This window comes from Diorhabda sublineata, chromosome 5 (assembly GCF_026230105.1).
Source record: "Diorhabda sublineata isolate icDioSubl1.1 chromosome 5, icDioSubl1.1, whole genome shotgun sequence".
NCBI classification, from domain to species: domain Eukaryota; kingdom Metazoa; phylum Arthropoda; class Insecta; order Coleoptera; family Chrysomelidae; genus Diorhabda; species Diorhabda sublineata.
Genome location: NC_079478.1, coordinates 23,843,795 through 23,861,428, shown reverse-complemented (window position 1 = coordinate 23,861,428; position 17,634 = coordinate 23,843,795). Strand labels below are relative to the sequence as shown.

The 17,634-nt window shown below is 31.2% G+C and overlaps 1 protein-coding gene across 2 annotated transcripts in view; it reads left to right on the top strand.

Moving 5' to 3' along the window:
* Nucleotides 1-17,634, top strand: part of LOC130444282 (putative epidermal cell surface receptor) — a 45,375-nt gene that overhangs the window by 17,109 nt on the left and 10,632 nt on the right. For both annotated transcript variants that reach the window (XM_056779353.1, XM_056779352.1), the window contains exons 2-5: nucleotides 1,758-2,102; nucleotides 3,762-3,980; nucleotides 4,709-4,832; nucleotides 11,721-12,592. In XM_056779353.1, coding sequence (XP_056635331.1) covers nucleotides 1,758-2,102; nucleotides 3,762-3,980; nucleotides 4,709-4,832; nucleotides 11,721-12,592 — 1,560 coding nt within the window. The remainder of the gene's footprint in view (nucleotides 1-1,757; nucleotides 2,103-3,761; nucleotides 3,981-4,708; nucleotides 4,833-11,720; nucleotides 12,593-17,634) is intronic.

The window sequence follows — 17,634 nt, the reverse complement described above, 5'->3', positions numbered from 1 at the left end:
ATACTTCACATTGAAGAAAATTAGAAAACTAACTGTCGACCACAGCACAACAACCCCATCGACAATTTTGTTTTATCTTAAGCAGGGAGCAGTTACGAGAAGTTAACTAGCTAGATAATGAAGTATCTAGTATTTATGTTAGCATTTATTGAAACGAGAAATACTATTATCAGACATTTTATTGCTTCTGCTTTCAGTTTTGAACATGTAATAAATATTTCTTAAAAAATATTTCATATAAATAATATCTTGACTAACTTTTAAGAAAAAATACAATCAATTATTATTCTATGTAGAATAATTACGTATGGAATATACATCGATATCATTATAACTGAAATGGATCAGGTAATCTGTAATCCTTATGTAATCGTGTTAGTTCATTAACTTTGTTGTATATTTATTAACGAATTGAGTACCGTTACTCAATTGTGCTATTTTCTGAAGCTAAAATTTTTATGCTACCTAACTGAACTATATATGTTACTACAAATTTCTGGAACCTCCTGATTTAGCAAAATATTTTTTACGTTTGCTATTACTCTATTAATATTATGCACAATTTTGAATGACAGTTTAATTTGTGCTTCAGAATGCATTTGAAGTGTTTAATAAATTTCACTAACTGCCGTAAGGATATTAATTAGGTATCTATTCATTTTTTGATGATTAAGGGGACAATTGAATTCTTTTCATCTCATACGGAGCCCAAGCTAATTTATGAAAATGGCGTCTATATATTTTTGACGGCACTGAGAATAGTAACTACGACAACGATCTTAAAGTTGCTCTCTTTTGTAGATAGTGCTTTTATGATTACAACATGTGTTTTATTATCAAATACTCAAATACTAAAACGATTGAAATAATAGCGATATTGATGAAATAGTTCTCAAGATTGCATTGTTTTAGCACTTTTCTACCGATATGAATATTAATCATATTTGTAAATAATGTATTCTGTTTTATTTCAAATGGTCTAAAAAATAGTAACTACTTAATATTTAATCCGTTACGACAAGGATTATGACAAGATTTTTATTTCATATGAATTGAGTACTCAGAAGACAATCACGAACAATAAACAAAACAATAATTTCAACGAGTCTCACTTTTTATTCACAATATTCCATAGCCAACTCTGTAATCCTCGACGAGGTTGATGAACCCATCGCAGGCCTATTTATTTGTTCATAGACTAGTTCTAACATAGTGAAAATAGTGAATATTGCTATATCAGCAAAAAAATTTTTCGATCTATATTTTTCAAGTAAACTAACTTTAACGAGTTAAATTGGCATTTTTGTGCAAACTAGTAGTGGGATAATCTTATAAATCTAAAATCCGACAATTTTCTCTGCAAATATAAAAATTTTGATGTGTGAAAACCAACAAATAAAATATACAGACTATAATTTCATGCTGAAAATCTCTGACGAATAATTTTACTCTAAATCTTGAAGAAATGTAATATCAAAAAATTATCAAACAGCACATTTTATTTGCAACGAATTATATGAAAAAAACTTCCAGGGTCAATGTTTACGTCAATGATTTAAATCTTATAATAATTGAAATTTCTGGTAAGTCTAAATTGCACCACCCAGAATAATCTTTATCAGAGGATAGCACAAAAACTGAATTGAGTCAATATATTATGGTAAATACATCTTTTAGTATCACCACCTATCGGAAGACTTTGTTATGGTTAATTAGTGATGACAATATCAATCAATTATGTATTTTTTATTTTTTAGAATTTAAGAAAAATATTTATAAACCAGCAGAGATGCTCGAAGCAATGAGTATGTTGGCTGAGGATTCCGATGGGACCTTCCAGCCCACACCTGTTTCGATTTCAACTTCATTCGATCCAAGTCTCTCGAAAGCCAATAATAGCAGCATGATAGCGGATGAACCGAAAGGAAGAGCAATCAACTTCAGTATGGATGCACATGAAAATGAAAATATTCTATTGAATTCTTCTAATCCTAATGATTTTGATCTAAGTGATGTTAGTATAAACGATGATGATGATTTTGATGAAATGATCCAACCAAAAATTTTATCCCCTAAAAATGTTTTGGATAATACGTCGCCTGGTAAGTTTTGATTAATAATAATGTTGTATTAACTGTATTCTTCGAATAATTTCTTGTCTGCTATTTTTGACGGTTGTATACATTTTGGTTTAAATTATCATGAATACCAATTTTAGGGTTCATGAATTGTGAGAATTATCATTTCATAAAATTACATATCATAGAATTATGGTTCTTTTGGTGTATCAATTTTCTGCGATGATTCCTGCGAAGATATTTCAAATATATAGTGTAAAAGGTTCATGTACATGAAATATTCAATGTAATTAACGCATTTAAAACAATAAAGATTAATACTTTTTCTTTCTAAATAACTTTCGAATCACCTCATTGTAAGTGTTCATTCTTATTTTTCAATGAGATTATGCAGCCTTTTCGATGAAATTACTCAGGCGCCTTAAGTTTTTCCGACACGTACAATAATTTTCGTCACACTTCAACCAATTTACACAAAACTATGATTTATTAAAAAAAATAAACATTCACCGATTTAAAACAATTAATATGAGTTGAGCATCGACCTTCTACAAGATGCAAGGCTGTAGCACATTGATAGTGCTGTAGTTTATTTTAGCTATTTGCTGCAGCTGCTGGTATCACTGAGAGGCGTAGGGTCCCATGTAACGAAGTCGTATTAGATAAACTATATATATATATATATTGTAATATGATTCATAAGATAATCATATCATTATTTAACAAATAAATTATACTAAAAAACTAACTTTTGTAGTTAATAAAACTCAAAAAGTAAAATATAATAAATACAAGCTGTTAAAGTTGATCAAATCAAACAGCGATAAATAATTCTTAATATAGAAATAAGATGACTGATGGAAAAATAAATCTCACTTTTATAAAGCCGTGTGGTATTTCTTACGTACTTTAATCTTACATATTTTCTATTGATCCTTAATATAGAAGTACCGTCTCTTTACTTATGATTATGGCATCTAAACACATCCTTGTATATCCCTTCAAACTTAATTTCTTCTATTCACAATATTTATGAAATTTGTTCCAATATGTCTTTTAATGTGTATCTAAATTTGATGTTTGACTATTGATTAAAAGTTAAATTTTTTTCCTTGTATATATTCGTCTCTTAGTCTCTTATATTTTATTTACTTCACATAATTCTCTATTACTTTTACCTAATAATATTATTAAGTGTATTTCAATAACTTATTCAGTCTAATCATTTATTTTCGTTTTATGTACTAAGTTAAATTTACAAATGGTGCTTTGCTGTCTGCACTTACAATTAATTTCTTGAGTAATTTTGCCCCCTTATTATAATTAATCCCCATATTTCCTCATTTTTATTGATATTAATTTCAGTAATAGTTTTCTGCATAATTATTATTATTATAATTTGTTATTATCGCATTTCAGTTTTTAAAAATTACTAATTGGTCTGCTTCTAATCCCTTTGATTAAATTATAATTATTCATGTTCACATTAATGTATATATATATATATATATATATATATATATATATATATATATATATATATATATATATATATATATATATATATATATATAAAGGAGTCTGAGTGACCAGTGACAAAGTTGAAGTTGTCTATAATCAATTGATAACTATAATTAACTAATATGAAGAAATAATTTTTACTCATTATTTGATTTTTTGCAGATTTATTCTGTACCAAAGGAGGTTTAACATATGCAAATGGAGATAAGATCGAAAATGAATGTGAATCAATTTGCACTTGTACTAATGGTACAATGCAATGTAAAGATAGATGCCAATCGCCCCTTTTTAGGAAGGGAAAGAAAATCGATGATCCATTATGCTTCGCACAACCTACAGAGGATATGTGCTGTTCAATATTAGTGTGTGCTGGAGATACAGGTTAATATAAATTTGTTTAATGTCTCCGTTTCCAATACAATTTATTATAAATTGATTTCATTATCAAATTTCTACGTTGATTTGTGGCAAAGAAATTATTCATAATTAATCAGCATTCCTTCAAGACTATTGCCGCTACGTGAGTGGTAAAAACAAGCAATAATTTGCTTTCGTATGCTCCTTCCCCAATCAATTTGTGCTGGATCCGATGTCGACTGTGTTTTGTTTTAGGTTCATTTACGTAGATACATATGAATTCGTGATAATATAAAGCACATAATTTGTACACGTTAAACCTTTCCAACATACTCTACAATCGACACGTTATTAGGCATCAAACGCGAATAAATCTTTGTTATTCAATCTTTTACCATTTTTTTGAAATTGTACGTTTTACGTTCGAAAAATTTATGATAAATTTAGTTATGATAATACATATTGGGAGTAAAATTTATGAAAACAGTTTAGGAGCACAATATCAAACTAACGATTGAAAATATTGGGCACACCCCAGAATGTTACAGTGGTCAGAATTCTGAATAGCCACCTTCATATGGATGAACCAGTATAAGCAAAACTGGTAAACTGGTAACAAGCGTATATGAATGTGTCCCTCATCAAATCAAATCAGTTTGCTCAAATATAAAGCTCAGGTTCGCGTTCGATGTTCCCCAACTACATTTTAGCTGTTACTGAACTTTGTTAATGTTATTCTTTGTCTATTTTAGCAACTGAACCAATAGAATCTTGTTCATATAATAATAAGACATTCAATAGAGGAGATGTATATAAAGAAGAGTGCAGTCAAATATGTACCTGTGAAGCTGGTGGAAAAATGACATGCAAGCCAAGGTAAATTATCTAAAGGAAACAACAACAACATTAGTTACATAGTTTTGACTTCAAATTCAATATACTTGAATAACTAACTATCTCATCTTTCATTCAAAACTCAATCAACAATTGACCATTTACCACTACTTTTTGATACTATAAATTATCTACTGGTATATTATATCTACTACTACTTCCTCAAAATATGTCTGAAAATACAAATCTAATCCGAAAACAAAAGGTTTTTGGTGACGGAAAAAATGTTAAAAGATAAAAAAAATCTCTTTTGTAAAATTACTTTTTTCCTAAGAGAAGCGATTGAATTTCTGACGAATACATATGTACTTAAATACGAAATTTAAACCTCCGTTACTACAACTCTAAACTCCAAGTCCCACGCCGATAGTTTTCTTACTTTAATATTTTTCCAATGTTAATAAGTTGTAGTGTCACAGGAAAACATTAGATTTTTTGCTCAAACACCATCTGATAATAAAATACTTTTCAACCTAATAATAAATATTTATTGTATTTGCTAAAACTAACAGCATATTTGACTCATGTCTTCTATTTTCACTCTTCAAAATGCAATACTTTTTCATATCAATTTATCCTATCTATAGGCTCTTAAGAATACGAGTATGTGAAAAAAGTTTGATAAAAATTGAGTGTTCATTGTATATAAAAGAGATGTAAGTACCGTTTTGAAATCCCGTTATATCCCGATAACTGTAGCGTGATAGCATATGCGAACTGACACCTATTTGAGGCCGATCCATAGAGATATTACCAATATCTCTATGGGCCGATCAGTCGCAATAACTGTAGGCAGAGCACGCCAAATTTAAACAGAAAAACAGAATGTACTTAGTGACTGTTCAAAATCACTTATCTGTGGCGACTATGCCGTGTGCTCTTGCATTCAAAAATACAAAATAGACATTTTTCATCTTTCGATTGTTTACCCTAACAACTTCCTCGATAAAACATTTACGTTTTTCTATACAATAATGTGTATATTGTTTTGTCAGTATATATGTATAAATAGTAAATTCAAGTAGATATCGACCTTTGATTATTGTGCAGTTGGGAAGAAATAAATATAAAACACAATATTTCAAGTACAGCATCACAATCAATAGGGTAGAACCTTCAAAAGTAGATGAATTTGATAAAACGAATAAATAAGGTTAAAATATATGTATAACCGCTTTGAAACAAAGTAAGTGAATTAATATTTGAACATAATGACCAGTATAAAAACATATAAGTGAATTGAATTAAAAACTGATACAATTTACAACTGGTATAAATAGTATTAATGAACAATATTAAGGTATTGAAGAACTCTGTCAGATATTATTCTTATTGGTCTTCCAAATATTTTACGTCATATTTTTGTCTTTCATCGAATGTTCGTCCTTTTTAATCTCTTCGTCCTTGTTAATCTCTTTGTCTTTCTTCAAATGTTCGTTTTTCTTCATTTATTCATCCTTTTTTAAATAATCGTCCTTTTTTAAATATTCGTCTTTTTTCATTTCTTCGTCTTTCGTATTGTCCGCCTTATGTATTTCTTCGATGTTTCATGATTTGTTACTGCAAGTGAAATATCTCACTAAACTAAAATCTAAAGCACAAAAAACAAAAAAAGTAATATTATATATCAAGTGCCTTGTACTAATTGTGAGCTGCCTATATAGAGCAGATATCTCAGTATTTAGAAAATAGTCTAAAAGGTCATCAATACAATAAAAAAAATTTCAATAAATTATTCATTCCAATCAATCTTAATTCATTATTTCCCAGACGATGAATACATAAGCATTCGAAAGCACGGAAAATATATTAAAGTTAGTCTCTACTTTGGTGTTTCATTATCTGTCTACAATTGTGTTTTGCAAACGTGAGCCACAGATCACTAGCCAAGTCAATAGTTCATATACTTCAAACAATAAAAGGAAAAATACTTTTCACCTCAGGCTTCTTTCAGGTTTAAACTATCTAGTTCGCTTATTTCCATCTCCAGCAACCTCGGTTAAATAAGCTTGGAATATGAACAGCATAATCTTGAATCTGAACCATGAAAGTATGAAATTACCAGGTTATTCCTCTCGTTTCTCTTAACACCTTCATACCGCCGATCAATGGTTGGGTGAATATTCTAATGGCACAATATCTTACTTTATTTTACAATGTTCTGCGATCAGAATGATCAATTTAATCACGGAAAATCTATTAAAACTTTCGCGTGCATATCGGTTTATTTTCACACGTCTACGTCGTTATAGTGTTTTTTACGTGGTTCTAGTGTTTTCCACGTCGTTCTTGTACTTTTCTACATCGTTCTAGTGATTTTTCACTCGATTATTTATCCTCATTCATCTTTATTTGTCCATATTCATCCCGGACACGTATAGCCAGTTCCTACCATTGTACAATTTAAAAAGTCGCGTTGTATCGTGGTATAAATTGGCCAAGAGAATTAGGCGTAAATAAAGGACAATTCATACCACGATGCAACACTCTGCGTTGTGTCGTGCTATACATTGACCAAGAGAATAGCGCTCATCAGATTTTCATTTTATTGTTTTACTTAGTGTTTCTAGAGCACCAGAATTCGAAACAAAAAATGGCAATGGATTATAAGGAGCTATTACGTACTTTACAGTGTTATATTGATATTGATATTGAACTATTACAGTGTAGACAAGATCCTAATAATGAAGAATGTTTTTATGCTATACTACAATGTAGCAATATTAGAAGCAGAACATCACAACTGACATGTCAACAATTCATAACATCATTTAGTGAATCCACGCACACAAATTGGATTATTCATCGTACGTGCCCTAACCCACAGAAGCACGATTATCGTATATCATATGATTGTCTACATAGTGCTTTTAATAAACTTAAAAATAAAAAAAGAAGTGAACGTGAACGTGATAAATCATGTGGTGTTACAGTAAAAGTTGTTGTGAAGAAAATAAATCGGAACACCATAAGTAATGATCCTTTACTCAAGAGAGGGCTTAATATGGCAATTACTGTATGTTTTACCATATGGTATGCGTGTAAATAAAATTGAAAAAAATGTTTACTTGGTGACATCACAATCGGACAATGAACAACTGTATACAGTATACACATATTGCAATGTGTGATTATCCATTTGGTCAAGGTGGTCGTTTTTGTAAACATTTGTGCGCAGTTCAGGAAAAGTATGGCATTAGAATACACACGGCACCATTGTTAACAAAAGATGATAAACAAGATTTAGCTAAATTTGCTTTAGGAGAAAACATTCCTGCAGAGTTTTTAAAAACATGGATGATAAACACGATGATTCTCAGAATATGTGAACTGAACTTAGAATGATCTAAAAATTGGATGAAATAAATAATGAATACACAAAAAAGGTCTACTGAAAGTGATTATTTTAAAATGATACATCAAGAAGTTGTGCAAAACCTTGCAACAATCTTTGAGGATACCTGAAGTTGTTTCCTTCAATGGTTCGCCTAGTATGACCAACACCATTAAAAAATTGAATAATGTATTAGCTAAAAGTCCAGCCCAAGTAGAATGCTTTTTAGCGAAAATTAAAACCAGCCACAATAATTGTCGAAAAATAGGAGTCCAGCCAGCTTCTGTATCGCGGTTAAACCAGGTTTGCATTCAGGCGCGAAACGGATTCAGGCTGGTTGTCCAAACAATGAATTAGGAAGACCAAATAAAAGAAAAAGAAATTTTGCCCTTAATATTTTAAAGAAACAACCAAATGCAAAGTCACATGATTCACAGCACTAGTTTAGTTTTTATTTTATTTTGTTAAAACTCCATTTTAATATTTAGGACTATGTACGTTATATGTGTTATAATACAATAAATAACATAAACTTACCATAGCCTTATTAATCATTATAACTTCCTCAACTTATCTAGACTTATTAACCCCTTATTAGCATTTTTTTTAGACACTGCATACAAATTCTCTTGGCCAATTTATACCACGATACAGCGCGACTTTTTAAATGACCGCGTTCAACAATGGTAGGACTGGCTATACGCATCCCGGACAGGCTCCCCAAAAATTAGGGATTTCCTGGTTGTCTAATGTTTTCTTCGTAAAACGACGGGTACATGGAAAACACGTCATTTATAAGGAATGAAAACACTTTACTTATATACAATTCAAATAATGGAACTGATGTTGAAAGTAAAAATATTCATATATTTCGTTGATATGTTGAATGAGCGGGAGACCTCCTTAATTGCGTACCTTTGTCGACTACGTCTTATTCCCTAATTGAATGCGATTGCAGGGCTTTTTGCTTAGCATACATTAAATAGCACACATTCCAGGCCAATCAGAATGTCTCGCTAGTTGTAGGCGGAGCCTACCAAAATAAAATAGAATGTGGTGGCTGTTTAAAATCACAACCATGAAAAATATTTTACATGGGTGGTTACTAAAATATATAAGTGAAAAAATTATAGTATTTTTCATTAAGTGAATAAAAATTATCTACGCTATATGGGGTTAATGAAAACTGAAAATACATCAAAATTGTGATTAATTCACATCAAAAATTTACACATATATTACAATAAATTTTCTTATTATTTTAAAATAATCAATTTTCCTTCACACCTATTAGGACTGACAAAAAAAGTATAAATAGTTTTAACCGACAGTTTCTTTTCATTTGTGACAGTCGATGGGTTATTGTCACGTTATTCTTGAAATATTATAAAATCATCTTGGTGGCAAATTAAAATTTTCGAAGGAAAATCTATTCTTAAATCTTCTTGGGCCCTATTTGACACTCATAATCACAAATTTAGTTGCAAGAAGCGTTATTATACTTACAAAATTTGATTTTACCTTAAATAGCCCCAACTAAATTAATTCTATGTTATTGATTATATCTGCTCCTTTATTCTGATTTTCAATAGTGACTTTTTATTGGTAATTTTTGGAATTTCTTTTTTTTAGTTTTAATAGTCTTGTTCCATATCTTTGCATCGAAAATTCCATGCATTTCGTTTAACAATCCTGTAAAAACATATTAAAATATGTTTTTGAATTTTTATCTGATATAATAAGCTAAATACCAAATATTACATCTGATGTCTGTTACAATGAGCCGACTTTTTATTTCTTCCTTCGCTCAGAAAATTATGATTAGATACTAAAAAATGTAAATTAATAATATCATCTCTAAAAGAAGTAGGTAAATACTATAATTAATACATAAATTTAAATGCATACTGTTGAAAATATCTTAAATATATGAGTTTATCTTGGTCTTCTAAATATTTAAAATAATTGTTCACTTATTAGAAATATTTCTATCACCGTCACAAGGTTTTTGGAAACCATGAATTTAATGTTTTTTTTAAAGAAATAACAAAATTTGAAACCGTCACAAATCTTATTTAATCATTTCCCAGACGATAATTTGTCACACTACATAATCAATTTTTCAACTGGGTTGAATATTATTAGAACCACGATCAAAATTGTCAATATAATCCATGAAACAAGTTTCGGCTTGCCCACTTTCCTTTATATTGTAAATATTATGAATTTTTTTCATGTCTCTGTTTCTGTTCTGAGACGATGAGTTATTGTCACGTTCTTCTATGAAATATTTGCAATTATATTAGAAGTGAATTAAAATTTTCGTAAGGCTAATCATTATTTCATTTGTATTTCCACTTTTCAATTTTGTATGGTTTCTTCTTCAATCCTGGTAAGCCTCTTATTCTCCTCAATGCATCGTTATGTCATATGTGTATTTCAATAAATACCACCTTAACCGACCCTAATTGATAACTATAAAATAAAACATAATAATTACTATATTTACATTTTACTCATTTCTACTTATGATTATAATAATGACACATACCTTTCTAATTACTTACTTAGTACTGTAGTACTTAGTTTTGTACGTGAGCGTATACTCATGAACTATTATGTATAATACAGGAAGTTTTAACAGAGTTCTAGCAAGTATATAGTGGAACAAATGAATCGATCACAGCGCTCGATGTGATCAAATTATCGTAAAATCTTGCTCTTAATATAAATAAACACGTGAACATTGAAAGAAAAATGGTTCATAATAGTTGTTCGGTTATTGAATCCTAGACACACAGGCAAAAAAAATAAGTTTAAACTTTTCATTTTACCAGTAGCTAAATGAAAAGTAGGTGAAAGATAAATACTTTGAGGAGAATAAGTGTGATTCATTGAAATCTTTTGCACTCGGGTTTCTTAAGCAGCATGTTTACATCTGCCCTGTCGCTACGATTGTAAACGCAAAAACAACAAATTTATTTAACAAAACGGTTGCTGTCGATCTGTAATATTAAAAAGTATTGTAGGCATGAATGTAAAATTGAAATTCTTTTACTTGCCAGTAGAATTTTGTCATCAGTTTGACTAACCACTTGGTATCCTAAAAACTATTAAAAAATAAAAAGTTATCACTAACTCAGTTATGGTTGACAGTCTAATTATTTTTAAGTTTTCATATTTTATTCCAGATTATCATCTTGGTAACCAACTATTTCAGCAATTTTTAATATTGTTATTGTCATGCATCATGTGAGAATAGCTAGCTTAATTTGTGAGCTACTAATTAATATTCTAATCTGAATAGTATTAGTAATATTCACTTATGATGATAAGTTCCCTGACCAGCATTCATTATACGGAAATCAGCTGCAATACAATCACGTTTTTCCTTCTCATTATATTTATTTTCCCATAAAAATACGTATTCAATTCAATGATACTCAATTTATAGAAATTATTGTAGATACTAATACCATCGATTACTAATTCAATAATTTCGATCATGTATTATGATTAATATAAAATTTTCTTAGGTGTCCTCCAACTGCTAGAACAAGTGATAGATGCGTAGAAGTACCAAACCCAAGTGATCCGTGCTGTAAAAAGGTACTTTGTGATGTTACTTTAGAAGAAAATGAGTCAGAGAAAGATGACGAACGGAATCGAAAAGTCATATCGGCTAGATTTGTGAATGCTACAACATTATTAGTTAAATTGGAGCCCAAAATCGATGTTTCTGAAACATCTGTAATAGTAGACATAAGCGATGATAAAATCAATTGGCAAAAATTCAAAGTTAGCTCTGATGGATTTGTTATTGTTAGGAATAGTGTGAAATACTTGAAACTAGAAAATGGAGAGAACATAATTAATATCCAAAATTTTGAAGACAATCCAAAGAATGTCCAAAAAGTCAAAACTACTGATAAAGAATGTCAATATAAAGAAAAAAAATTCAGAATTGGAGAAGAGTACAATGACAACTGTGACTCACTTTGTGTTTGTCAAGAAGGAGGAATGAAATGTCTCAAACTTCAATGCCCTACTTATTTTGGAGTCGATATTCTTGATCCCCAATGTATAGAATGGGAAACCATTCCTCCTAACTTCGTCGCATCACCCCCCAACTGCTGCCCATCTAGTATCAAATGCAAAAGTAATGGCTCTTGTGATTTTCAAGGAGAGATCTACAAAAACTGGGAACAGTTACCGGTTAATGTGACCGGGTGTGAGAAAAGATGTTATTGTGAAATGGGAAAAATTGAATGCCAAAATACATGCCCACCAGTAACCGCTCATCCTCCACTCAACCTACCTTGTCCACCAAATATGGCTAAAATTGGTCATATTTCTGAAGAGGATTGCTGCAAAGCATGGATATGTACTTCTAATGATAATGATTCAGGTAAGTCAATCCAAATGAGTATTCAGTTTATATAACACTTCGCTACAAAATATCCTCATAATTTGAAAGGATATATAATTCCCTAAATAAAGTTAATTAGAAATAATTTATGATGATTATGCTTTTCATGACACAATACAAGACACCGATTTGAACGTTATCTGTTAAACATTCTCATTTATTATCAATTACTTTTTGAAATACAAAATTTATTAGTAATTTTAAACGCTACCAAACAAAAATTCACATGTTTATCATGCCTATGGTGTGAAACGATGCAAATTATCGGCAGCTAATTGAGTCAAGAGAGGTGGAATTGGTGTGCAGAACATGGAAGATTTGTTGGAATAAGAAGTGCATATAAACGGATAAGAAGGCTTGCATTTTTTTAAACTGACTGTATTTAGCATTACTTCAAAATTGTAAATAAACATGGAAGAAATTGACTCGGGGATGACAAGAACGACTAGCGTGGAATTTAGTACGGAACACTATCTCTTCAATGATAAATCCCGATTAGGCATGATGGTTAAGCGAGAGTGGGAAGAGAAGCGAAAGAAATTTTTGTCGGAAGGCATGGAGATCACACTATTGGATTGGATTTATGGTATGGTTATACATTTTTTTCCATCACTGAATCAAAGTGTATGAGAATTAATTAGACATATTTCAGAATTTATGCATGTTCAAAGTAATTAACGTTTGAAAAAATTATGAGGTGTTTTGTTCCGAAACTACAAAAAAATTCTTGGAGATAATCTGGTTTGCTTTAAATAATCCTGTATATTTTCTTGTACAAATGTACAAATTTTTTGTAAATAAAGTTATTTAATATAATGGTGAACCTGTGTAAAATTTTCAATGTATGTACATAAAATGCGAGAATATTTTCCATTTTCCTAATTGGATCAGGTAGCGTTTAATGATGGAACAGAAACTTACACACAATTACGCACAATATAAAAAAATATTTTTCAATTGAATGTTGACCACTAGATAAAAGAAATGAGAATACAAGTCGATATACATAATTCAAAAATTCCACATTCGAGTTTAATACGAGGTATGGAAAAAAAGGATGTGATTATTGTATTAGAAACAAAGTAAATAAAATTTTGCTTAATTTCAAATATTGCCTTGGGTGCCAACTTATTCCAACATTGAGCCCATGACGGGAAGGCTATTTTTGGAATTGTTGTCATTAGTTCTGTCGTCGTCCCTCAATACCAGGTCTAAGGGTTCTCAGGAAGACTTTTAGCAGGGAAAAACTCGTAAATCAAAAGCTAGTTGTAGTACGTTGGGTCTCTGCCTCTCTTAAATTCTTATGAACCGCTTGTTTGAAAGAACAAGTTTGACCACTTTCTGCACATTTTCGTCCTCAACTAACTCAATATCACTTTGAGATCGTCCATACTACTTGTGATTAGTCGTCTACACTTACTATATAACCACAATAGACAATTTAACATTTTAAGAGCTTCAATGGTATACTATTCAAGTTAAAATGAATCTTAATGTAAATAAGTTGTGAGATGAAAATTCATGTATCATATGATCCTCCTAAGACTTACTGCATTCATCCATTTAATTATATGAAATACGGATAATCTCAGGCATACATGTACATGTGTAGTGATAGTGTCTCTTATAACTTTTCTGTAAAAATTGGACAGGCCAGAGAATACGAAGGAACTGGAAAATATACGTATCCAAGTACTGTCAAACAACCAGACTAGTTATGGTAATAAAATAGCAAGATATTCTCTTTTTAATATATATTCTGAGCTTTCAGAATAACAACTCTCAAAATGTCAGTAGACATGAATATTGAATTTGTGACAGTTTTTAGACTTCTTTAGTTTTTGGAATTGAAATCAAAAAACGTTAGTGACTTTGATAGTAGAATAAGCTTACCATTAGTGATACAATTTCGACCATTGATTGATTAGCCTTTCTATTTATACTTCACCAAATGTAAAATCAGACATACCCAAACTTTCTAGAATCTTTCAACATCAGAATGGCCGCATTTTACAATCCATTCTATTTTTAGTAAAGATAAAACAGCAACTAATAAACTCACTAATATAATTAGTATATAAAATTCTCTGTTTAACTTTAACAAATAACATTGGTCATTGACGATAGTGACAGCAATTCCCTTAGAGATGTTTTTTTGGTGTACACGTATTTTATATTTTATAAATATGCCAAAGTATTTATAACAGAAAATAACTACAAAAACTCCAATGTTTAGGAGACTGACGACGATGAGTGAATAAATAAAAAAACTTTAAAATTTATATATATTTATTTTATGAAAATTCAACGAAAGACCTAACATTGCCTAACCTATGAAAATTAATCTTTATTTATAACGAGTTAACCCAACTTTATATATGAAAATGCAAACCATACATATGACGTTCTTCCAGTTTCAAAACAAATGAAATCTACAAAATTCAGCAAACTCAATATTCATGATCTATGAAAATTCAACTGTCAACGTCATTCATAACGACTTCATCTAACCTAACCATAAATCTTATGTATTTCAACTTTGAAAACAAATGAAATCTACAAAATTCAGTTGAACCGCATTGGTAAGAAGTGATCCGATTAAGTGGTGCCAATCTGCCTACTCCACGCAACTGGTTGATTCCAAGGCCTCAATCTGCCTACTCCTTGCTTTACTTTACCGAGGAAATGAAAGGTTGAAAAAAAAATATAGATTGATTAGAATAGCAAATAAAAAAAATATGCTCACCATCAAGAACAATGTTGACACTAACACACTCATTGTAATTATAGGGGACCTATTGGCGGGTTTTGAAGTTTTGGCGTGGTTGGGAAGTATATCATTGGTTGGAGGGGTAATAAATGTGTGGGGATCGGCTTCTCGGGGGGTTTTAGAGGAAATATTGTTGTTGATTGGAGTGGTATTAGAGTGAAGTGGATGAAGGAGTTACCAAGTTACCGGCAATCTCTGGCTATCGTCCCTTGTATTCAGACAGTTTCTCTATTTCGATAGCTTCTCGAATAATCCTGGACTTGAAGGAGCGCAGTGGGGCGTTAGCTTTGGTTGGACACGATGTTGGGCAAGGGTGAAGGAAATATCGAAATTGCTGACAGACAACAAGTGTTCCTTGGCTCTAACGGAAATACGTCGATTTGTCTGGCCAATATAGGAACGGGGGCAATCTGAGCAGGGGATTTCATACACTCCATGGTGTTCATTGGATATGTAGTATTTGACGGATTTTATTAGGTGGGAGAGTTTCTGATTGGGTTTGAAGATTGTGCAAATACCGTGGGGTTTAAAGATTTTTTTTGTAAATTATCTTTTATTTTGTTAACATGTTTATAATTAAACAATCTGATGAAAAGTAACAGAGACTTCAAATAAACTCACACAAACAATCGACCTACAAAAGACTGTCATTCGGTGATATCTGTGAAACATTTGAATGTTAATTAATTTGTTTACATTAAATAGAGGAGATGAACTGTAAGTTGTAATTCTCGTATAAAGTTGTGAGCAAATACAATGGTGATCAATCCTGTTGATATCCTATAATTTACCAACACAGACCTTTTAGTTGAAAAAATAGAGATATTCATTATTAAGGTAGAAGAATTATTCAAGACTTAATATAATTTCACATAATTTGTTTTATTTGATGAGTAATAATTCAATTAATAATAATAATAAAGTGAAGTGGGAGAAAACAGAGCTAGAGGTATTCAGAGGTTAACACGAACAATTATGACGAAACACAACCACCACCACCCGAATTCATTCACTATTAGAACGACATTACCCCGAAAAGAGGGTGGGAGAGGCTTGATTGAACTTATTAACTTGCACTCTCGACAGGTAATGAAACTACGTGGATTCTTTCATACTAAATCGGAAGTTTGAACTCTGCACCGGGTTATATCCAAAGCGGATAAGGATTATTCACCTCTCAACCTCGCATCGCAAGAATATGACTTGAATATAGTATTAGATACCGAGAAGCTGGAACAATGGTCACGAAAGGCACTACACGGTAGACATCATCATGACCTCAACCAACCGCATTTTGATAATGATGGCTTACTAGCGGCAATCTCTTTCCAGAGACCGAAGGCTTCATGATGGCTATCCAGTTATTAACACGAATAACTACAAGAAAAATTTGACAAATGCAAAAAGTACCAATAAACATCAGAGACCATCCAACATATAACATCTGCTTGTAGTATGTTAGCTAATACCGACTACCTGCTCCGGCATAACCAAGTGTTCAACATCATCCACCAGAAACTGGCCAATAAGTTTAGTCTTCTCAGCACGTATACACCGTATTACAAGTACCAGCCGCAGAAGGTGGTCGAAAATGACAATTTTAGATTCTAGTACGACAGGTCTATTATCACAAATAGACAGGTGACGAATAACAAACCTGACATCGTGGTGGTTGATAGAAGAGTCAATTCAGTCCTTCTTGTCGATGTAGCTGTACCGAACACTCATAACGTTTTCAACAAATACCAGGAGAAACTGGCCAAATATGTGGATCTCGCAATTGAAATTAAACAGATGTGGCACAGCGAAAATGTGGAAATAGTCCCAGTTATTATGTCAGCAACTGGCGTTATGCCTAATACCCTGCATGATAGCGCCCGATAAATTTTTTGTTGTAGAATTGCGACTGTACGGTTATTTTTGTAACGACTGTCTGCGAAAACTGCGGTTTTTTGCTGTGTGTGGTTTACGGCCCTACTTGTGATATTCATTGCTATCATCTTCACTTAACGTTTTTTATTTCACATATTCTGATTCGCTTGTATTTTCAATTTATTCACTCGAGTCATTAAAACTCTGTAAAACTATAAATCGTATCGGTCTGAGTCTGTTTAGATTAGAACATGAAAATTACAGGTTATGGGTACCAGTTCGATCAACTGTGTTGTGTACTGTGGGACACTTTTGTTAAACAGATTGACAACAAAGCTGAAAATAATTTTTTTCGTCAGTGTTTTGATTTTTTCAGTTT